At 28.3% G+C, this 25,911-nt stretch overlaps 1 protein-coding gene across 1 annotated transcript; it reads right to left on the bottom strand.

Moving 5' to 3' along the window:
- Window positions 1-73: 73 nt before the first annotated feature.
- On the bottom strand, window positions 74-25,344 carry eIF3k (eukaryotic translation initiation factor 3 subunit k). The gene is made up of 8 exons (XM_043048176.2): window positions 25,100-25,344; window positions 21,058-21,156; window positions 17,637-17,757; window positions 12,611-12,685; window positions 11,901-11,973; window positions 7,189-7,266; window positions 2,228-2,350; window positions 74-150 (listed from the first exon to the last, which is right to left on the bottom strand). The coding sequence occupies exons 1-8, from the start codon at window positions 25,150-25,152 to the stop codon at window positions 119-121; spliced, it is 654 nt and encodes a 217-aa protein (XP_042904110.1). The 5' UTR covers window positions 25,153-25,344; the 3' UTR covers window positions 74-118.
- Between the last annotated feature and the right edge of the window lie 567 nt (window positions 25,345-25,911).

Genomic DNA, 25,911 nt, shown 5'->3' on the forward strand with positions numbered 1-25,911 from the left:
CAAAAAATTCCTTATTACTCGGGAACTTGAGTTGTTTTACAACATAGGATTTAAGAATAATCAAAACGAAATATAAGAGGAGAAATATTTTATTACATTTATTGAAGTATACAGCTGATTATCTTGCCAGAGACATAATAGCAGCAACACCTAAAAAAAAAAAAGAATGATTATCAGACATTAATGTCAAAAACTAGTTTTAGCACAATGAAACATACTATGCTTAAAAAAAAAAAAAACACCCTGAATAATTTTTGAGCCAATGATAAAACCTACCCACCAGGACTCAATGGTTTAAGATATGCTGATTAATTAGCACAGAGGATATCTTAAGTTATAAAATGGGGGGGGGGGGGGAGACACTTTCTCGGTAGAAACATATACCTTTTTAGGAGAGATTCAGATTTCTGACCCCCCCAAAATATAAGGGGTAATGACAATTTTGGAACAATGATCCTAATAGTTTGGAAAGGAGAGTTGTTCGCAGTTTTTGGATCCCTTAATGGTATTTTTACTTTTTGCATATTTCACCGTATCTGGTGAACCTTCTAAGCTAATCAAATACTTTTATGCACACAATAATAAAATTTGTTTATCTAAAGACAATTCCATTCTAATAATATTTAATCAAAAAAAATTTTGAACTGGAAGGTATAAAATTTTTTACATCATTTTAAATATCAAAATACAAAATTTGAATGAAATCAGTTGAATAGTTTCCGAAACATGAAATTTTATATTTTGTCATATAAAATGAAATAATTTTCAAGGAATTATCTTGAGATAAACGAAAGCAAAAAGGTTTTGATTAGCATAAAAAGTTTCCAAAATATAATGAAATATACAAAAAATTAAGATCGAGGGGTAGACTTCCTGACCAAACTATTACTACCATATTTTCCAGATTGCGACTACCCCCATATTTAAGAGGGCAGAAATTCTAATCGGTTGAAAAGAAAGGTATGTTTATTCGGAGAAATTACGTTTTTGTGCCTGATTTCATAACTTAAAATATCGCCTGCACTAATTAATTAGCATATTAGCGGTCCTCCCCTCTACCTACTATTAAGATTGAGTCCTAGAATGAGAAGATCTAATTATTAGATCGAGTTATTCAGGGTGTTTAATTTTTGTGTGCACTGTACTGTCAACTTTCTAGGCAAGTTTTGCACAGTATGTAGAGTATTGCACATATTTTTAATGCCTAAAAATAGGAATTAAAATGCAAAAACAATATTAGACCAACAATTACACATTTAAATTCCCAAAATATTTTCCTTTACAAATAAAATTAAATGGAATATTGCAAAATATATTAAAGTCAATTTCGATAGTAGTACAGTAGGGAAACAATTATCCGGAACGATCGGGACCATCGCTATTCCGGATAACTGATTTTTCCGGTTTTCTGAATCGCAACAAAAAGCCTTTTTTTTATTGTTAAACCAAACTAAAAAAAATAATATTTGGAAATAATCTTAAAAAGAAGAAAAAACGAAGTAATACACTAATGATTATTTCCAGAAAGAAAGAAAAATCTTATGAGGAAAAAAAATAAAAAAATTTTTTTTTTAAAAAATGGCGGGAAAATTTATTGAATTTGTTCTGGTTTTCTGATTTCCGGATAACGGGTTCTGTACTGTAATATATTTTTGAATTAATAAAAATTGAATAATCATTACATTCCTAAATTTATGATTTTGAAAATTGTAACATTTCTTGAATAACATTTAGATACAGAAATGCAAAATTTTCTCAATATCGAAAAGTACTTTCGAACAACAGTAGATTTGAGTTTCCGTAGATTATATTAAAAAAAAAAAAATTAAATAAATAAAAAAAAAAGGAAAGGGCTGACCACTTTTTTACATTTGTGTAGTTTAATGCAAAATTACAAAACGTGGAACTTTTTTATATAATTTTAGAAACATATATTTTACGAATTAATAAAAATTGACAAAGATAATAGAAAAAGAAACTTAAAATTACCTGCTTAATTTAGGCAAAATACTGAAAAATCAAGTTTTTTTTAAAGCATATTTTTGAACAATAAGTATGAAAAAACTAATGCAACCAGATGTTCAGGCATGTTACAAAATGCTTTCTTTAAATAACACTGGGTTGCTTGCATTTAGTGAGTACCACAAGCATTTTTCTTTTAAGATCAATGTTATTGAAAAAATAAAATAGATTTATTCCTACAAGATAAAAAATATTAAACTCTTACTATCAAAATCAATCTTTTCTGTGATGTTCTTTGTTTTTATGCTCTCTTCTTGATTACTGATGCAAACCAATTTATTATCTTCTCGCCAACCATATTTGTGCATCCAACTTTTCAACTGATATTCTAAAACAAAAAAATAAACAAATCAAACATACATTTTACAGAAAATTAGCCTTTTTCTTTCCCAATTAAATTTCAGAATTTTTTTTATTTATAACAATATCTGCCAATACCTCAAAATAAAAAAAAGGGGAGACTTCAGCGCGAAAAAATTACACGTAAAAATAAACTGCACTGTACCCAAACACTCACAAAACAACCTAAATAACTTTTAATTTAATAATTTGATTTGCACGTACTAGGGCTCAAAACTTAATAGTTTGACAAGGTGACCTCAAATATGCTCATTAATTAGGGGAGACAATGTTTAAAGTTACAAAAACAAACTAAAAAAATATATATTCTCAAAATAAACATCTTTTTTGACAGATTGTGAGTTTCTGGTTCTCGAAATATAGTCATAATAGTTTGGCTAAAAGGACAAAGTTGGGCAAATAGTTTTTGAGAAATTATTAAAAAAAATCATATTTAAAAAATTAAATTTCTACATAAGGCTTAATAATCAACTATTCAACCAATTTTTCTCAAATTTTGTATTTTTGCAATTGAAAAATTTTTTCAACTATCATTAAATAGAATAATAAATAAGTTATAAAAATTATTTTTACATGAAATTATCTTACGATAAACACATTTAACAATTGTGTACAAAAAGGCTACAAGATATAGGGAAATACACAAAAACCAAAATTAGCATAAGGGGGTTCAAACTTTGAATTGCTTGTTTCCTACACTGTGGCTGCCCTATATATTTTGAGAGTTAGAAATACAAATACTTCTTGAAAGAAAGAAAAAAAAAGTATATTTATATTTTGTGCCCCTGCTTTGGTTTTATAAAAATATCGTCTACACTAATTAATTAGCTTATTTGAGGTCACTTCCTCTTTATGAGATCAAAATTTATTTTTTTCAGAAATTTTTTTAAATTTAGCAGAAATTTGCAATATGTAAACAAATGATTAAAACATAATTAGTATGTTTCTAACTCTTATATCATTCATGAGAGTGGGAAAAAAAACAAAGTCTTAAAATACCTTTCAACTCATATCCTGAGAAAATGTTTTCCACAAAAAGAAAACATTTCAATTAATTTTTATTCTCTTAAGTTTTTTTTTACTATATGCATATGTTGAGAATATAACAAACTATTAAAATTTAATACACATATCATAATTAAAGGGAATGAAATAATTAAGTTTAAAAAGTTGGAAAAACCTCATGCCTATTATTTGAAAGGTTTCTATCTTAATATTTAATTCTCGAATGTGTTTTAAGAAACTTCACAAACTTCAGTCTTAGCAAGAATAAAAACAAGTTTGGATAATCAAGATTATATTGCATGCCATAAGGGCAAATTGCTTTCTTTCCTTTTTTTTGTTGTTTTTCTTTAAATCAAAAATTTCCCCAAAAGGAGAAATATGAATAGACACTTTTGACATGCCAACTAATAAATACTGTTTTATTTATACTGTTTTAATAACTGTTTTAAAAAATTAAAATTATCAGGTGCAAAATTTAACAGGGTGCGTAGCCAAATCTTTCAACCAAAAATAAGCACCTTTTAAGCACTATATACATTAACAACATGTAAAATAATTTTCAAAGACTTTACATGATCATGATAAAATAACTAGTTTCTGACAAAGAACTTTTTTTAATTACATTAGCCACCATAAAAAAGATCCAAGATATTTTTCGGTTTGATTTTAGAAGGTGGAAAATGAAGTAAAAAATTGAGAATATCTTGGAAAATGCAGCAGAGCTGCACACGAGAGTGCTAGAATCTAACTGAACCCAGCTCAGTATGCGGACTCGCAAGTATTTAATCAAATATGTAAAATGATTGGCATTTTTATACGATATGGATCAACGTTACGATGAAGTTGAATGAATTGTGAATAACGTAGAATAGAACAATGTGAAAAGCACGCTTTTGCACAATACGCGACGAAAATCAACATGACGAAGAAAAAAAAATCTCATTTCCAAAAAGGGAAAATTAAGCACTTTTTAAAAACACCCCATGAAAAAAGTACCGTTAAGGGCTTTTAAAAAACGAAAATAAAAAATAAGCACCTTTAACCACTTTTTAAAAATGCTACGCACCATGTTTAAAGGAGAAATAAGAATAGCTAGAGCATGCTAACTATTATTTTGTAAAAAATAAAAAATTTACTTAAAAGGAGAAATATAAGTTGGCACTTATAACAGGTTGATCATTTAGAAAAAAAATACTAGAAAGGAGATATGACATTGTCTATGACACACAGCAGAATGATATCAGAATTTAACTTATCCTAAAAAATTGACAATTAAAGTAAACATTAATGAACAGCAAATCGATTGTAAAGTTTTCCCCACACGGTTGATTAACCACCAATTAATGTGTTATACGACTCAGCTTCAGAAAAAGAACCGACCTTTTCCCACATTCAATAAAATTAAATAATTTACTTAATTGTCAACTTTTTGTTCATGAATTTGTCTGGGTAACAAGTTTAAGTTACAAATATTTTTGTTAACTTATTAATTTGAAACTTTCCTTTTAAATGTATAAAAACTTTATTTTTATTGTAACAACCATATTATCTAGATTCTTTCTTTATTTTTTTTGTGAATTTTTTTTTTCAACATTTATTATGAGATAATTTAAATTATTTCCAATAAGTTTAAAAATTAGTATTTTAACAATTATATTAAAGGTATTGAAGTTGGCACAAAAATAATTTACCAGAGAAACATATATTAAAATTTTAGGAAGAAAAAAAAAAGACAAAAGTTTATTTCTGTAAAACATTCAAGAATTTAAGTAAAAAATAATACATGAAATATTCTAATCATTTTACTAAAAATCTAATATTTTTGTTTATAATTTTTTACATAATTTAAATTTAAAATAAAATTGAAATTAGAGTTATAGGAACATAATTCGTTAATATGCTTTCAAATAAATCTGCTCAAGTAGGTGGAAAAGAAATAAATATTTACAAATATTAAATAAATATTTACAATATTTATTCATGATTTATTTACTTATTTGATTTTGGGTTACTTATTTGATACAGTGGTCTGTCTAGGTTTTTCTGAGAGGTACCTATTTTATGAAAATTAAAAATTATATTGTTTGCTACGGGATGCAAAAATAAAATTTGAAGAAAAAGTATTTTGTGAAATTTCCTAAAGTTGAATTTGTGAAGGTACCGCTTAACGGTAGTAAATTTGGCCGGGACAGACCCCTGACATATTTCTTGTATATAGTAGGCTTCATAACAGGAAACACGCATTGAACTGTAAAATTTACTAAGAATTGAGAACTTAGTCACTCCATTAACATAGCTTGAATATGCAAATTATAAAAAAATTGAACTGCAGTTTGCTTGACACTCATATAGCATGCACTCTTGCCAAAAATAGAAACAGACTGATATATCTATTAGTTAGAATTAAAAGTATTTAAAAGTTTTATATTAATTTTGTGATGAGTTACAGTTTAAATATTTGTCCACATTTTCCCCTAAATTTAAAAGTTGTTTTTCTCTTGGACTAAACTTTTAAGTAACCGAGGGAAATGTGCAAATCTTTCCAAGAATGCAACTCCTGCAAAAGTGTCAAATCAGACAGTTCTTATTTACTTAACACTTTTGTTATCTTAATTTTTTTTAAAAATAAATGTAACAGTATTGCTTGTACAATATCATTTCAAAATATTCTAATTGCAATCTTATTAAATCTGTACTAAGAGGTGATTTTAATTCATTAAGTTTTTAACGCTGTATAAGATACAAGATACTTTGTACAAAATAAATACATTCTATCACAATATGTTACAGACAGATCAGTAATTGACATTGCTCAAAGATTGGACAAAATTTGTAATAATAATTTATTATTTTTTTTAAAAGAAAAGATGTTTGAAGAATTACACAATGGAATATAAGATAAAAAAAATAAAGTTAATATTTCAAATGTAATAAAACTGAAAATAAGGAGACAATTCTTATTACTTTATATAATATTATAAAAATAAATTAGTAATGATAAGTCTTAGTAGCTTAAAAAATTAACGGTGCATCCACAAGTTCTAAAAACTACAGATGTGGACAGTTATTTTATTTTTCACAATATGTATGAACTTAAACAGGGTGTGTAGCCAAATTAATCAACAAAAAATAAGCACCCTTTAAGCACTTAAAAAACACCATTAGGTAGGATTGGAAAGTTTTTGACAATTGTCTGTTTTATCTGGTTTTAACCGTCACGTAAAAAAAAAAAAAAAAAAAAAAACAACTTTCGGCACTGTTTGGGACGATTGTCAAAATTTTTGAATAATGTAAATCGAATGACTTTTTCGTACGCTACGGACTGACGATAAGCCGAAATAGAATGGGGTTGAATTAATTGTGAAAACGTTGAATAAAACAACAGGAACAGCGTCTTTCTGCCTAATTCGTAGAGAAAATCAACATGGTAAAGGAAAAATCTCACTTTAGAAAAGGGAAAATTAAGCACCTTTTAAAAACAGCCGATGAAAAAAGCACCTTAGGGCTTTCAAAAATCGGAAATTAGCACCTTTAAGCACCCAGCTAAACATCCAAAATTACATAAAAGTTTAACAGCAGAGTTGATTTGACAGTGAAAAATATGCTAGTGCTGTCCTATTTCTTTTCAATAAAGAGATGTAACTGATAAAACAGAATTTACTTCTAAATTCTGAATTAATTTGTTTAACAATACTGTTTTTAATGTAAATAATAAAATATAAACACAGCATTTATGACGCAATAGGATAGCTACATAAAGCATATTTATAATGGCTGAGGAAGGGATAATAAAAGACTTACCAGATACTCCACCCAAAAATGACATGAGAGTTTCTTTTTCAATAGTTTGATAAGTGATGTTTACAACATGACAAATGACTACAAGGAAAAAAAAAGTTTGATACATCAGGGATGCTACTCGCAAAATATCAAATTGTCTCACCAGAAATTGCATTTCGTCTCAGTTAAAATCTCTTTTTGGCTCAGTTTGTCTCAGCTAAAATTATTTTTTTCACTCAGTTTATCTCAGCTAAAATGATTATTAATCAGTTTGATAACAATATAAAGATAATTTTCAGGATCCATAAAACCATTAATAGCATACTAGGAGTACTACAATTATACATACATTCACTATTGCTAGGATTTTAAAAAACCTGCATATGATTGATTATAAGAGTCCACAAAATTGTTTTATGGACTCTGTTGTTTTCATATATATTGCATTTATCATTTATGCCAATGAATAGTATCTGTTCCAGAATTTTACAAAGTAAATTTTAACTTTCTTATTTTTTAAAATATAATGGTGTTAACTTTCTAAAAAGAAATATCTATTTAGTTTCAGTAATTCAAAAGGGAAAATACCCATTTCATTTTGAGCTCAAATTTCATCTCAAAATATATAACTATTCAGTTACAATGAAATGTCTACAGATTTCAATAATTAAAAGAGAAATTCAGCAATTAAATAATGAGTGTTTAAGAAAATGCAAATAACACAAAAAAAAAACACTCTTTGATAGAATTCAGGAGGTGCAGTGAAATTTTGAAATATTTCAGGTCGGAATTTTTCAAGAAAATTTTAGGGAGCACTTAATAGCCAAAAATTAGCATATATACATTTTTATATCAAAACAGAAATATTTAAAAACTATTATAAACAATTTAAAAAGACACATATAAATATAATTTTCTTTCTAAAATGACTTGCATCCTTTATTGAGTATAAAAGTAAACTTTTTAGTTTATTGGCATTGACTAGTAGATTGTACTTCTACTAGTAGATTGTACTAGTAGAAGACTAGTAGATTGTACTAGTAGATTGTACTTGCATTCACAAGATTAGTTAGTTGACTATGTTCTTTTAATTTGTATAGCTAAATATACAATCATAAAATGTGATTATGAATGCACTTAGTAATTGTTTAAATGCAACAACTGTAGAAAAATATATCACATCTTTACAGTAACTAATTCAAGAAAAAACTTAATTCTACTTCTTTCTAGACTCGTGAAACTGGATTTTAAAATTGCGTGAATATGAATTGCGATTTTGGGTTTTAAAATCGCGTGAATATGAATCGCGATATTGAATTACAAAATCGTGTGAATATGAATCGCGATATTGGATTTCAAAATCGCGTGAATATGAATCACGATATTGGATTTTAAAATCGAGTGAACATGAATCGCGATTTTTGATTTTAAAATCAAGTGAATATGAATCACGATATCGGATTTTAAAATCACGTGAATATGAATCGTGCGGTTGGATTTTAAAATCGCGTGAATATGAATCGCGATTTTGGATTATAAAATCATGTGAATATGAATCACGCTGTTGGATTTTAAAAACACGAAAATACAAATCACGATATTGGATTTTAAAATCGCGTGAATATGAATCACGTGAATATGAATCGCGCAGCTGGATTTAAAAAACACAAATCACGATATTGGATTTTAAAATCGCGTCAATATGAATCACTATTTCGGATTTTAAAATCGCGTGAATATGAATCACGATTTTGAATTTTAAAATCACGTGAATAAGAATAGCGCTGTTGGATTTTAAAAACACGAAAATACAAATAGCGATATTGAATTTTTAAATTGCGTAAATAAGAATCACGATGAATAATTTTTAGACCACGTGAATACGAATCGCAATGAGTAATTTTTAAATAGCGTACAAATACGAAAAACGGGATCTGATATTACAACTGCGTGATAACGAATCGCAATATTGGATTTAAAAATGCGTGAATACGAATCGCGACATTGGATTTTAAACTCGCGGGAATACAGATCGCGATATTGAATTTTTAAATTGAGTGAATAGGAATTGCTAGTACGATTTATAAACAGCGTAAAAAAAGTCGCAACACATAAGTTTTAAATAAGTTAAATACGAAAATCGATGATTGATATTAAAATCGTCTGATTAAAAATCGCGATTTTAGCATATTCCAGCGCAATTCCTAATATTTAAAATTCCGAAAATCAGCCAAACGAAGAAAAAAAAAAAAATCATATATCGGTGGTCGAAACGAAACACTTAGACTCCTTTCCACTCTATAGCGGAAGTCGCGGGAATCCGACTATCGTTCCGGCGGCTTGGGTTTCTCTAATTGGACTCCCTAAAAATTTTAGTTTTTGGAACATGGTCGAAAATTTTAAAAATTGGGAGAAAAAAGCGGATTTCCGCTTTTTCGTGGAAGTCTTTCATCCCTTGGAGACGTGAACGGCAAAATGATCTCCAATGACTCACGGCAATGCGGATTAATATTTGAAACTGAATTCAGGTTTGCCAAATTTTGGACGTTTTGTCTCAGAATGGCGCAGCTTTGGCAGAAACTGAGCTGAATGTCGCAAAATGGCGCAGTTATGCCGTTTTGTCTCAGTTTGTCGCAAATGGCGCAGGCGTAGCATCCCTGATACATAGATAACAAAGAAAAAAAAGTTCATTACATAGACTAGAATGAAAAAAAAAGATTAGCACAAACATCAATCAGGGTGCGTTGCCAGATTCTTCAACAAAAAACAAGCACCTTTTAAGTACTTTTCAAGCACTGAAAAAATATTTTTAACCTTTTCCAAAAATAAATCATAATTAGGATCCGTGCAGTAATAAAAATTATTTCCTTCTATTGTTTAAAGTTCTTAATTTATGAACATAAAATCAATAAAACGCAAAAACATTTTCAAAAACTTTACATAATTGTGATAAAATAACTAGTTTCTGATAAATATCGCAGAGAAAAAATCTCTTTTTAAAGGATAGAAAATTAAGTACATTTTACAAGTCCCCCCCCCAAAAAAAAACACCTTTAAGGGCTTTTAAAAAGCGTAAATAAAAAATAAGTACCTTTAAGCACTTTTTAAAAAAGCTATGCACCCTGTCGATAAATCTGCACAATAAGCAATTCACCAGTTTACACGCTCTCAGCAGTTGGAACTTATATGCTACATTTTGAAAAAAGCAGAAAAAAAAGTTTAGAATTATTAACTACTTTTAATGTAAGTTTAGTAACAGTATAAGATACAATTATAAACATTTTTCAGACCTCATTTCTTTAAATCTTTCGAGAGTTCATCAGTCGATTCAATGAAAAAGCCTCCAATGTACTTATTTTTTTTTTTTTTCAGTTTTAATGAGTTTAAAGCTTCAGTTTTTTAAGATAATAAGCTTAACTGGAAAAAAATCATAACAAATTTAAGCACTTAAGATAGCAAATACTTGATAACTTTAAGCATTTCTTAAAATAAATATTCAGTGCCAAGAAAAGCATAAAAATTTTAATTGAGAAAAAAAAAAAGAAAAGAAAAAGCAACTCATTTACAATTCTAAATCTTTTTTTTTCTTTTTAATAATCAACTTAGCTTTTAATTCTGAACAAGAGTGAAAAACATATTCTCCAACAAAATTAGTCTTCTTGAAGTATTTAAGCAGTAAATGCATTTTGAAAGTAGTTTGAAATCACAACATTTTTTAAAAATAAATAGTTATAGTTAACTACAACTGCAAGAAAGTAAATGCATAGTTGCCAACCTTAGGAATCAAAAATTAGGAACACTATATGCAAAAAAATTATATGCACTAATTATGAGAGTAAGACAAAAATGTAATTATTAAATAATAACATTAAGACATATATTTAAATACCGTATGTAAATTAGTAAAACTAAATTATACACAATATCTTTCCTGGGAAATTTATAATATTACTATTTTATAATTAGGAATAACGGTATAATAGTTTAAAAACAACCATAACCTATTAATATATAATTATTCTTCTCCAAATTATAAAACACAGGTAAATATTAAACTAAATCATAAACAAATATTTCTGATGCAAGTGTTTAAATACTACAATACATTTTTTAAAAAACAATAATAGCTGTTTAAGATTCAATTTAGTGAAATGATCAGTAACAGCTATTGGAATGGTATTTTAAAATAAAAAGCTACTAAAAACTACTTCTGCACAATAATCACAGTAAGCGCCATTGCGGCGATCAGAACAAGGGATTAGTTTAAAAGCAAAAACACTACAATTTTACAGTTCACAAATTGTAAAATAAGTAGTTACTGACAAAGAGTTCTTCTCTTGATTATACTAGCAACCATAAAAACAATTTATATACAATTTCAAATATATTCAATATTGAGTGGTTCATTCTATTTTTCAAATTGATAATTACTTTATTTACTCAAGCAAACAAATTTTAATTCAAAAATAAAATTAATTCAAAAATATAATGATTTAACTATTATTTGAAAATGTTATTGAGTGTATTTTTTTAAAATTTAAATAAAAGTTTTTTATAAAATCATATTCAACTGAAACATTAAAACAAGACTAATATTATTGATTATAGCAAATTTATAAAGATAAGTAAAGAATCAAGCAAATTAAGAAAACTTTAACTCATATTACAAATGTCAATTGTACCCCCAATAAATATAATATGTAAAATTTATGATCTTGTATAATTATACTTACACTTCCTAATTGAATCTTCAAATCCTGTTATTGGAGCTACTGGAAGAGGGTCCTTTGGATCGTTCAATCGGCTCTGCAATTATAAAAGAAAAAGATACACATTTCAGCACTGAAATAAGAGAATGCAGAGAGAAATAACTGTTTCTATCATAAAATAGATTTATGCCAATATTATAATAGATTATTCACACATGACTTGCAATCTACTAAGGATTGTTTAAGGACAGTTAATGCATAACTTTGATTTTTAATTCCTTGCTAAATTATTACTGTGCAATATATTTAAATGGGAGATTTGTATTTTTAAAAATATAGACCTGTTTCGAGTAAATAAGAACCCAGAAATTTGGAAGTCATGAATCCTAAAAACTAGTCGATTCAGAAGTCTAGTGAAATCACATACAGTAAGACCCCGCTTAAAGCGTAGGATACGTTCCATCAAAGTAGAGCGTAACAGATCAATTTATTCGGACAAAAATATATGAAAACAGACAACAAAATGACATAATCTGATGCCTGCTTGTTGATGTCACAAATCCTAAGACGCTGATTGGTTAAGGGAGAAAAAACTTGGGCTAAGTACTTGGATGATCGTTTACACCATCCAAGTTCAAAGCAAAACAAGTTTCCATCAATATCAATCAGAACTTGGATCGTCTAAACAAGCCTTTAGTAAAGGAAGCAAGCAATTAAAAATAATAAATACTCACCCAAAATGCTGAAAACTGGCATGTTTCAAGGAGATCATGTAAGTATACTATTTGGTGAATCTTCTCATTTGCTAACTAGGTAAAGGTTAAAGAATACTGAACAATAGAGTAAAAATTATTAAATGAGGGCAAAGAATTCACTGTTATTCTGAAATAAAAAGAGACTTATCATTTAGCCAGTTGAAAAGCAAAAAATAAATATTGGGCAACTTAAATTGATGCACCTTATGTTTTCAACACGTTATAAGTTTGTAACAATTTGTTGAAACTCTGGATGAAATCACAATGTTGAAACTCTGGAAGAAAAAAAAAGAAGTTTTCACGCAACTAAGTGACTGACGAAAATAAACGTAAAACTCAACACTTTATGATAAAATGGTACACTTTCTTTGGAGAAAGGATAAAGGTGAAAAATAATTTGCGTTTCAAATATTACACTGTATTTAATTCTTATGATAATTAACAACTTAATTATTGTTTAGTTTAATAAAAACAATATCACTTTGTGTTAAAAATGAAAAGACAAAGTACAAATTACAATCAATTCCCAGTGACTCAAAGTACGATAACTCAAGCACTCCTTTAGCTCGATTTTTTCTAGTGCTGATGATAAATTCAATGCTAATTTTTTCCGATTACACATAGCTAACTTTTGTTGAAAACTCATTTTTTTTAAAAAGCAGAATGACTTGTTTTTTGAAGCTAATAGAATGCCAATTGCTTTTCCTTCCACCTTTAACTACTTTACCACTCACGCTTTCATGATTCCAAGATCTAAAAAGACAGCCCGCATCCTCACACGTTACAAAAGAATAAATCAAAGAATCTACAAGTATTCTTTTGATAGGTGAAACAGAATAAAAAAAATTAAACTATTTCTTTCATTCAGCTTTTCAACTGTATGGGTTATAATAAAATGTGAAACACATATACATTTCTACCCAAAACCAGTCAAATATGGAGTAAATAAATATGAAAATTATTTAACAGATTAAAATTTAATTCATCTGTAAATATTTAAATGAGCAATAATAGCATCACAATATATTTTCAATGCCGAGAGAAAGTTTTTCATACATACACTCACATCAATATTATTTAAAACAACATAGTATCTAGGAAAAATATAAATTTACTATATTTTATTTTCACGAGAATTCAAGGTTTTTCACTCTCATAACAAAATATTTTAAATGAAACCATTAAAAGATATTCCAGATTGTGCACCTCAATTGTGAGTTGAAGAATTCCAAATTTATAATAAAATTTATCATAAATGCACAACTTGTAAGACATGACTAAAATTTAAAAAGATTTTAAAGAAAATGTATCATTTTGTTAAATATTGCTTAAAGGTAAGATTTTTTAACGTGATTCTATGTTACAATATTTATTATTATTTTTTTTTAAATAAGTGCTTATCTTTTAAGTTTGGAAAATTTATAATTTTTATTAATTCAAACTTTCTTCCCTTTATGCATGAATTAAAAAGGAGCCTACAGTACATATCCATTGATACATACTTATTTTTGCAGTTTTTTAATGTTAAATAATTTTTAAAATATAAAAACTACAAATCAACTTAAGTCATATAGAGATTCATTACTGTTCCATTAAAGAGACTGTAAGAAAAATATATACATCAAAACCACTGTGACTCGAATTTGGAACCAAAGACGGTTACAGGGGGCACTAGTAATTAATTAAAAAAATAAATAAATCAGAGTAAGGTATACAGGGCAGAGGCACTTGCATACCAGACAATGATACTCACATCCATCAATTACTCATATCATTAAAAATAATAAACAACGATTATCATCAACTGATTATTAAGCTTAGTAAAAAAACTTAACCATGACCAATAGTCACGTTTAATGGAAGAGTACCACATATTCCACATATAGGAAACTTGGATAATAATATACGGAAATTAAATAAAGTCTACATTACACTTGTAAATACAAATTTGAAATAGTTTAAACAATTTCAATTTGTAGTTGAGTGAGTTAACAACAATATAAAAAACTATTATAATTTATTTAACTTGTTTTTTCCCTCACTTTAAAAATCTAGAGCAGTGTTCACCAACCTTTTTATCACAGCAGACCTGTCAGTTTGATCATTACACCTGTCAGTTACACTCATATCATTAAAAATAATAAACGATTATCATCAACTGATTATTAAGTTAAGTAAAAAAATTTAACCATGACCAATAGTCACGTTTAATGGAAGAGTACCAAATATTCCACATATAGGAAACTTGGATAATAATATACGGAAATAAAATCTACATTACACTTGTAAATACAAATTTGAAATAGTTTAAACAATTTCAATTTGTAGTTGAGTGAGTAAACAACAATATAAAAAACTATTATAATTTATTTAGCTTGTTTTCTTCCTCACTTTAAAAATCTAGAGCAGTGTTCACCAACCTTTTTATCACAGCGGACCTGTCAGTTTGATAATTTTACCGCGGCCTACTCGGGGACGTTGATTGCTAACATTTTAGATTATTTTTATTTATTAATTTTAATTTAATTGTGTTTAAACATACCTTCAAAATAAAATAGAGTTACACCAAAAAATAAATATAAAGTAATTTAACATTTTAACTTACTAGAACGTTAAATCAATGAGAACTCTGAGCTTGTTTCTTTGCAATGAGATGGTTCTATCGGAGTAAATGATACATTACAAACATTAAAAAATTTATGTCACTACCTTCAGAGGCCCCTTTTTTAAAATAAATAAAACTTTAATGGAACACAGATATTTTTAATTTGGGTTATAAACCTAGGAATTTAAATTTAGTTCCAAAGAAATGGGCAGACCAGTACCATTTGATCCACGAACCGGGGGTTGGGGAATACTGATCTAGAGGACCTAACAAAAATCCAGCCTGGTTAACATAGTTTTCAATCTTATAACCATGATTTGTCTTAGCACTAGTTCTGAGAATAATATATACATATCTTTAATTTAAAAAATCATAAGGGCTATAGATTTTAGTACATTGGCTTTAAAAAATTTGTATATCTAAATATAATCAGGAAAGACACTGCATTAAAGTAATTGAAGTTCTAAGTTAGGTATCAATTTAAAGGCACTTATTTCTCTTAAAAAAGTGATGAAATGAAAGGACACAAAAAAGTTCATTCAAGTTATATCACATAATAAAACGAAATGTGTACATTTATACAAAGCCTAAAGATGTAATTTAAAATTATTTAATATTTTCAATAAAACTAAACAATGTGAAGAAAAAAAATAATACCACATAAAGAGAAAACTGTTCGTGCAGTATTATTTGTGCATATTTCACACTGTTCAGCTTTAAACAATGACACAAAGTTAATTCTCACAGACAATATTTTTTTTTAAAGTAATACTTTAATAAAATTTTCATACCTCATTTTTGACAAAACAAAGAGTTATTATGTTATTCAAATTAAATACCATAAATTTTATGCATTTCTTGCAAAACAATTTTAAGAACACTTTTTTTCTAAAACATTCAAGAAAGAGATTAACTAATACAGTAGGGAACCGATTATCCGGAACGATTGGGACCATCGCTATTCCGGATAACTAAATTTTCCGGGTTTCTGAATCGCTACAAAAAGTCGTTTTTTTTATTGTCAAACTCAACTAAAAAAAAATATATTTGGAAATAATCTGAAAAAGAAAAAACGATGAAGTAATACACTAATGATTGTTTCCAAAATGATGGTAGGGTAAACATCTTTCAAAAAAGAAAGAAAAATTTTGAAATCTTATAAGGAAAAAAACATTAAAAAAAAAAAAAAAATGACAGGAAAATGTATCGAATTTCGTTCCGGTTTTTTGGTTTTCTGATTTTCGGATAACGGGTTCTGTACTGCACCAACTTTTAAAAAATTAGTTATCACATAAAGACGCGCTGTTTAACAGTGATACTTAAAATATAAAACTATGTGCACAGAGTTCCATACTAGTATTTAAAAAATTTTTTTTTCTTTTTTACGTTTCCCCCCTTTCTTAAAGAAAATTATTTCTTCCAGGATTTTTTATTTAAAAGAAGAAAAAACTTACTCTGTTTAAATTAACATGCAAAAATACTGAATCTGCCAAGCTAGCAAGCATTTTTCATGCTCTTGAAAATCAAATAAACATTGAGCTTATATCAATTAATAATTATGATATATAAAGTTCTAAACTGTTTAAATTGTTAGAACATGAGTACACAGCATGAAAAAGAACACAGCTTCACATCACAACTAAATACAAAACAGAGAAAGAACCCCACATTTTTCATAAACAGAAAAAACAATATCAAAAGAGTTTGTATTGTGTAATAAACATTCTAGAAGAATTTTCTCAAAACCCAATAAATATTAGCATTAAAAACGTACATTTCTGGCAAAATTTCAATAGTTTAGTAGTTAGTTTCATAGCAACAAATTGTGACTATAGAAAATACTTGAAATTATAAACAGAATTGCTAATTTATGGTTAAAACCACTCTCAAATGAAAAGAACTAAAAATCAATGATTTCATCAATAATTAATGTTTTTAATTGAATGATTTTCATCTTAGTAAATAACAAATTGACCTATGTTAGTATAAGTAAGTAGGTTCAAACAACTAGAACCTACTTGAGTCTTAAATATATACAATTTTGTAAGACTTTTAAGAAAAATCCTAATCTACACTAAATTTGAAAATTAAATCTAAAATGTATAAATTTGCGACATTTATTCAAAATACAAAGAACGCAGGTATTTTTTACACTGATAGTTGATAGCTATGCAATATTAAAAGAACAGGTTTCCTTTTGGCAAACTTATAACAAATTAAATTAAAAAACATCAAAAATTAAATTCATATTTTCAAAATTTAAAATTATTTTTCAAAAGTAAAACTGTTCATCATTCACAATGAATTTCTTGATAAAGAGGTATAGTTGATTGATAAATATCGAAAAATTCAGTAGAAGAATGGTAAAAATAATATAAAAAGTAAAATAGCAAAGGATACATTTTGTTGATCAATCAAACACTTGCAAAGAACAAAATCTGTGTGAGGCAAGTTAGTAAGAGCTTTCATCAGTATCAACCGAACAATATCAAGTGTGTATTGTGCTGGATTAAATTGATACCTGAAAATGTTTCAATGAATATAATGAGTTCTTAAGAAAACATTTTATTGAAAAAAATATATGTTATATACATAAATAAAACATTAAAACAATCCATTGAATCCTTTCTTTTCTCCTTTTAATTTAAGCAACGGAATACTTATTACTTTACAAATCTATCTACATATTTGTTTCACACAGCAAAAAAAAAACAAAAAAAAAAAAAACAATCTTTTATTATGTTTGCAAACAAATGAAATATCAAGTGTGGGAGCTGTTATAAGCATGGAAATGTAAAAGTGCATGTTTTCAAATTTCTGCATGTAAATTTTTTTCTCACATGGACAATGAAAAGCTGAAGAAAACTTAACAATAAATTAGATTAAAAGAGAATAGTTCATATCCACAAACAAAATGTTCTAGATTATGCTTTAACCATACTTATGCAAGTTCAACTATAATTTTATTCATAATAATAACGACCTTACAGTGATCGCATAAACTTCTGAAATATGGTTTTTAACAAAGTTGTGAATCTTTAATGCTAATTGTTTTTCAAAAGTATAATTATTGTTTTGTAACTGAAAGTATTTCTGTACCTAGAAGCACTTATCATTAGATAACATCAGAAAAATATAACATTATTTTACACAACTTTCAAATATCAGATATATATAGGAGTTCATTGTTTTCTCTACATTATATAATGTTAGATTCTATTTAAAATATTATTTAGCATTTGCCGTAATATCATTTTGCATCAGTTTCGACGGCATAATAATATATGTTATATTTTCTGTAACTATCTTATACCGGTTTTAATTTTGGGAATAACCAAGAGAAGACTTGGATAGTAATAGAATTATTTAGCATTATAATTTTACTTAACTTTCCATATTGCTGAGAAGCAGTTAAACACAGAAAAATGGTTCTAAAATGTCATTCCATGCATCATTAACTTAGCAATATAGAAATATTCCTGAAATCTGCTACCATCTATTTTTCTAACTTTTACTCCATATTTTGTGTCACACTGATTTTTATGAATGAAAACTTTAACAAAGAAATAATACTCGAGTATTTAACTGAGAAATAATACTTGAGTAGCTGAACTTTTGATAATTATTTTCTTTATTAATTATAAAAGGTTTTTCTGATAAATTTTATATCATTAATCATTTTCAAGTGTTTATATTTAATTTTTAAATATATTCCTAATGTTTTTTTCAGAAATGAACCAATTTTAACAAAATCTCATTTGAATTTGTAGTAATTATTTTTACCGGTTTATTTGTCTATTACGCTATAAAAACGATCATATTCATAAAACATAGAATTCACACCAGCAATAAAAAATTAGTAGCCCAATAAGACCACCTAGGTAGTCATTTAGTGGTCGAAAAACTTAATGTGGTATATAAAATTAAAGGGGGGGAAAATTGAATTTTACGACTACATAATTCATGTTATGTTACACATCAAAAATTATTCATCGCCATCTATAACACTTAAAAACCAATGAGGTGATTTATCTCCTATTGAAAGTATTTAATTAAATACAGAAAAAAAAAGCTAAATTAAAGATTGTACATAGATTCAACAAAGAGATTAAAGAAATGAGACCAAATAAATTAATAAAAGAGGAAAACAAAGAAGGTAAGAACTAACAATATATTGCTAGAAAATTAAATTATCTAAAATTAATAAAATTTTAAATTAAGTCAATTCTAAAAGATCAAAATATTTTATTGATGAAAAACTATACTATCAGTGCATGAATGCATAACACAACATGTAAATTTGAAATTTTACAATATAATAAAATTTTTTTGTACCAGACACATTCAGTTAAATTCCTTTGAATACATCAGAATTCCATACCAATTAAACTGAACAATATAGTTAGAAATTCTTTTTTTTAATGCATGGAATTCAATGCGAAAAACTATTGTTTTGTACTATTTAGTAAATTTGCAACATACTTCAAGGAGACAAATTTGTCGCCTTGTTGCATGCGTATGATTTTAACGACATTTGTAGAACATTTGGTGATCAATATCATGAACCCAAATAATACACGAGTCAATGATGCAAACCGATTCAGACAGGCTCTAACAATAAAATAAGCAAAATAAAAATTGATACAGTTGAACTGGTTTAATGTAAATTTGGAGTTGATTTGTAACTATACTGCCACCAATTTTTCGATGAGATTTTTTCATTGCCAAATTCAAGTGGTTTGTTTTTAGTTTTTCCTATTTATTAACAGTTTTTTACAAAGTCTAGGATAAAATAGGTTACTTCGGGAAGAAATGCTAAGAACGATGCACAAAAAGCAACTAACAAAGCATTTCATATGTTTTCAGTTATCTAATGTTGTTTTGAACAAATTCTAATGGAATTTAAAAATAAATTACAAGGCATTTTGACACTAAAAACATTCCTTGAGCTAAAACCAAACAGTTCACAGCCATAATATTACATTGGCAGGGGTCTGTCCAGACATTTTATGAAAGGTCCTGTTTTAGTAAAATTGTGAAAAAACTACTCATAATTTGAGAATATAAAATAAGCGTAATGTCACATTCCTTCAACCAGGGTCCCGCTTTTGTGAATTTGTGTAAATAGGGTCTTGTTATTGCAAAAATTGCTAAAAAACTTTTCAAGAAGTTTTTAAATTGTAAATAGATACAAGATTATGCTCAACAATTGCTGCTACTAAATTAGAGATGCAACATGCAAATATTTGGTATTTAGCCTATACTGCTGAAAGCAGAATGTTCATTTCGGACGAATAATGGAAACAAAATCACTCACATTTTTAATAATTTCAATTGACATATTTAAAATAACACAACTTAGTTATCTATCACTTTTAATGTGTTATGCATTAAGTAAACTTAAACAATTCCTAAATTTATAATACTTTATTTGAAAAATTGAATTACTGATATTAAATTGAAAGAATTTAATATCAATAAGAATGTGGACATGATGTTTGTAAAAGTAGAAATATTTTCTTGGAACCCTACATTTTGAATTTAAATTTAGGGAAACTTGGAAAACTTAGTTCGTTTCGAACCGTCTTTTTTCTCCCCCCCCCCCCGAGAAGGGTTTATTCAATTAACAAAACAATAATGAAGATAAACAAATATGTGAAGGGTCCGATTAAAAGATAAATTATCTTGTGAAGGGTCCGTTAATGGACCCCAATTTCTTATAAACAGACCCCTGATTGGTATAATATGCATTAATAAATTAAACTAAATTTTAAAAAACAAGTTTTTTGTTTTTTTTTTTTTAAAAAAAGAAGATAGTTACAATTTTAAGACAGCCAAATTTGCTTCCAAATCATATGCATTATCTCTTGCTTGAATTTCAACATACTTCTCCAATGCTGTAAGATTTTCAGGATTATATCTGAAATAAAAAAAAATCAGTCAGAAATTTAGAAAAACTGTGCACTAATTACAAAGCTTACACCACTAACATATAATGTAGTATCGTTATAATATTACACATTTTAATAATTTTTTATGGTGTTAAATGAGTGCAAGTACCCTGCCTTTTTAATTTCTAGGGAGTAAAATATGTATTAAAAAAAATACAAATACCATGTGCAAAGGGCCAAAAAATGATAAATAACTACCGAAAAAAAAACTATTCGGTCATCCAGAAAGTTTGTACCGTTACATTCATTATCTCACATTGTAAAAACAACCGGAATTTTTCGAATGACCCAATATTATTAGACAATGTGAAATTACAGTGGAATCATCGCAAATCAAACAATGTAATAACTAAAGCCCGGAATTTCAGGCAATAAAAAATGCAAAAATAGGCAGGCAAAAAGGCATTTAAAAATCTTGAAATAGGCACTTAAAATTGGAGCAAAATGGTAGTTGGTAATGCCTAAAAGCCCATATGGGTATCCAAGGTATAAAAAAAGTTGCTAGAAGTATCCGGTATACCTACATATTCATTTCACTCGACTGTCGTAGCAATAGTACAAAAGAAGTGGACATAATTGCACAAAAAAAACCCCTCAACTGCGTAGGTGTGAAATAAAAATTGAAAACTCGTACTTACAATAATATTGTATGCAGATTTATTCTGATGATTGGTTGTTGTTGCACATCACAACTAGATGCTTTTTCAAATTTTCAAAAGAGAAAATTTGTCTCCTGTCAGTCAATATAGTTTTAAACAAAGAGAAGGATCTTTCTACTTCGACAGAGGTTATGGGTGCGTACCTAAAACAACTTGCCATGGTAGGAGATATGGTAAGTTCAGCTGTAGTATCACCAGAAAGTACTTTTGCAGTGTCCCTGATGCATTCAAAGTCTGTATTTGCAGGGATGACATTTTCACATTTCTTCCTTATTCTGTCACCAGCTGGTCCAGGCACAGACATTAGTTCTTCAATAGTATTGTCGAAAATTTTTAGTGACTCGGACAAAGACATATTTCTTTTTTCCATGTGTTCAATAGCTTCAGGGAGCTTCCCAAAATAAGTTGAAATAAAAGTCAGTTCATTTTTTATTTTAGAACTGCTAAGCAGATTTTTACTTTTTCTTATGGATATTGCCTCTTCATCCGAAAAGCTGGTAAGGACTCGAGTAACTTCCTCAAAATTTGTGCAGAGTAGTATGAGACTGCTGAAATCCATGTTCCCCATCTCGTAAGGATCGGTTTAGGAGGTAATTGAATGTCTAGTGCAATTTCTTTGAGCACTTTAACTCTTGAAGGGGCTTTCACAAATACTTTTTTCACACTAGAAACAAGCGAGTCTACCTCAGGATAGAGACCTCTTACTTCCTCTGCTATCCTGTGCAATGCATGAGCAAGACACGTTAAATGGATCATATTAGGAAATAAAACTTTTAAGGCATTTCCAGCTTTTTTCATGTAGGAGGCTGCATCTGTAAGAAATAATAGCACTCTTTCATGCTCAGTACCATTTGGCCAAAGTAAAGCCAGTGCATTAGTGAACAACTGTGCAATTGTAGTACTGTTAGTCTTTTGCAACTGTTCAGATGTCAACAAAAAGACTTTATGTTTTTCAAATTAGTCCATAACACCAACAATAACATTCGCAACATATCGTCCAGTTACATCTGTCGTTTCATCTATAGATAGCCATATGTTTTTCGTTCCGATTTCATTTTGAATAGTTTTAAGAACTTCGGTGTAACAGTCATCTAAATAAGTTTTCCTTTAAGTTGATTCACAGGGCACACTTTGATTCGTATATTTTTGCAAAAAAGCTCGTATGCTTTTATTTTCAGGTTTCCACAGTGGAATGCCGGCATCTACAAATGACCTGCATAAATACATCACAAATTCCGATTTGCGAGAAGATAATTGAAAACAGGTGGGAATCAGAGTCGGTGTTTTCTCAGCTTTTTTGCTGTTTTATGCTTAGATGTCTCCAAGTGCTGAGATATAAAATGCTTCTTTTCAAAATTTACTGACTTCTAACATGCCTTACAAAATAGAATGCTCTCATCATTAGAAAACACATTCGACTTAAACTCTTTCACAAAACTGTCCAGTTTTTTGCTCGTGCAGGCTTTTAATTTAGGCATTTTTGAAATAACTAGTACTAGAAAACTTTTTCGTGCTCCTGCTACAATGTGCTCACCCAGCTTGGTGAATTCGTTTTGTAGATAAGAGAGCATACGAGCTATTCGATGGTGTAGGCTATATGGGCCGTAAGTAAGAATAAATTCTATTGGTTGTAAGTAAAAATAACTCCTATTGACTGTGAGTAAAAATAACTCCAATCTTTTCACTCCCTTTCTCTCTCTCCTCGCAAAGCGCATCGGGCGAAGGTGACGCCACGTTTTCTGACGCCACGAAGAGACGGAGAGGAAATATTAATAAGACCAAAGGAATAAGTCCTAATCTCTATAAATGCATTACAATACGTCGGATGACAGTCAACCATTTCTATACTTCAAAATTTCTTCATTTTGCGTTTATGTTCGGTCAAAAGCACAAAAAGCTTTGCAGAAAATTTTTTAATTAGACAGAAATAGGCATTTATGAACAAAAGGAAAGAAAAAGGCATTTTCAGAAGAAAACGTTTAAAAAAGGCAGAAAAGGGCATTTATGGCATTTTGCCTGAACTTCCGGGCTCTAGTAATAACTGCAATAATGTAATATTCTGATGATTAAAATCATCAGAATAAGAAAGACCATGCGAAAAGGGCTGATAAAATATTAAATAAATGCTATTACTTAGTACAAAACAATGAGAAATTGTGACAAAATTGTAACAAATCAAATGCATCAAGTAACGATAACTCAAATTCAGTTTCAAACGTCGTAATAACATTAGATAAAAACATATCGTAATTTGAAAAATCATGTAAAAGTACCGAATTTTTTTTCTCCTCCAGTATATTTGGGCGTATTATCAGGTTCAAAAGGCAAACGGGGTAACTCAACCTGCAAACCCAGCTTAGTATGAGCTCTGGCTTATTTACGCCATAACTTTCGAAAAGCCTTAAAACTCTAATACCAAGGGAAAAGTTGCTTTAGATAAAGAAAAATTAATAAATGACATTATACTAATTTTTTTATTTGTTATAATATTTTAAACCATCTGATAAATCTTAGTAGTAGTTGTAAATCTGAAACTTAAGTTAGCTTTGAATTTCATATCACAAATGTAGATTAGAAAGAGGAAAATCGTAGGAAAAAAAGTATTATTGCAAGCTTCCCATTTAATACAAAATATATAATGATGCAATTTTATCCTCATTTTTTAAGATATCGATGAGTTTTTACACAAGTTTATATCCCACATTAGCTGTAATTTCACAGAAAACAAAGCATTTTCCTAAAAAGTACTTAACCCAATAAGAAAACTAAAACATTCTATATCAGTTAGAAAGGGTAAGAAGCCCATGACTACTAATTGTAATGTTTTACATAAATGAAATAAGTCTCGAACTACCCCACTTTCCTAATAATTTAGAACTACCAAAATATGATCATGTAAATGTATTACTATGAGAAAATATCTCAACAAAATGACGTAATTATGCTTCATATTTAATGTACATAAATTAAATGTACATCAGATGCATCATAAGATTCATTAAAATGAATTTAATAGTCTAGTTTAAAGGCTATCTCAAAATAAGCTTGATGTTACCCCCAAAACCAATTATTATGAATTTTTGAACTCTTAAATTTATTATACAATTATGTGAAATTTTGGTAAAACAATTAATTCCATGAATACATGAAACGTGTTACACATTAGAGCCTTGTAACACATTTATAAAACCTACGTAGGAAAAATATTGATTGAAATTGACATTTATATTAAAAAGAATGAGCGAAATATAACCTGTCTATTCCTTTAAGCATAGAAGAGATTGTCGCTTTCATTGCTTCAGCCATTTCGGTGTGTTTTGTTGAGTAAAAATTTTTATTAAGCAAAAATTTCTATTGATTACCGACGTTTACTGGTGGGAAATTCGGGTGATGAACTTTGCCAAAGACTTGCTTACAGCTTTCACAGACAAAACAGAGGCAAAAAAAATTTGTAGAGGACGCTAATATAATCGCAGCAAAGATGGCGTTTTCTACACTAGGGAACGCTGCAAGCTCGGTACCGCCTAAATTTCCGCGCTACTGTTTCCGTTGTATTTTAAAGCCATTTGGCATCATTGTGTTTTGAGATTCTTGCAAACTTACTTACTATTTGATTACTTATTACTCGTGTTTACAATGCTAAAAGTTATAACACTAACGTAAGATGGTGCACAGCTTGCAACAAGAACAAACAGTAATAAACTTATGGTAAGAGGCCATATCAAGACTGTCAAAAAAGCGAGTTATTCAAAATCTAGCTACCATTTCACTTTTTTTAACAATATATCTCTAAATAACTAAAACAAATTTTCACTTCAAACTCACCAGAATTACATAATAACATTAATATCTTATGAAATACGACAGATTTGAGCTCAGAAATTATCTAATTTATTTCTTTTATTGAAAACAAAATTATCCGTTTGAAAATATCGCCTCGCAGAATAACATGCAGTAAGCAGATGCAAACTTTCTAATCGGAACTAGAGCAGGCATACAGCTCGAGATTGTTATTGTTTACATTTCTACTGAAAACACCGTTCATTGTTTATTTTGCATTGGATG

The sequence above is a fragment of the Parasteatoda tepidariorum genome, chromosome 4 (assembly GCF_982258835.1).
Source record: "Parasteatoda tepidariorum strain Cologne lab strain chromosome 4, Ptep-v5.0, whole genome shotgun sequence".
Classification (NCBI taxonomy): domain Eukaryota; kingdom Metazoa; phylum Arthropoda; class Arachnida; order Araneae; family Theridiidae; genus Parasteatoda; species Parasteatoda tepidariorum.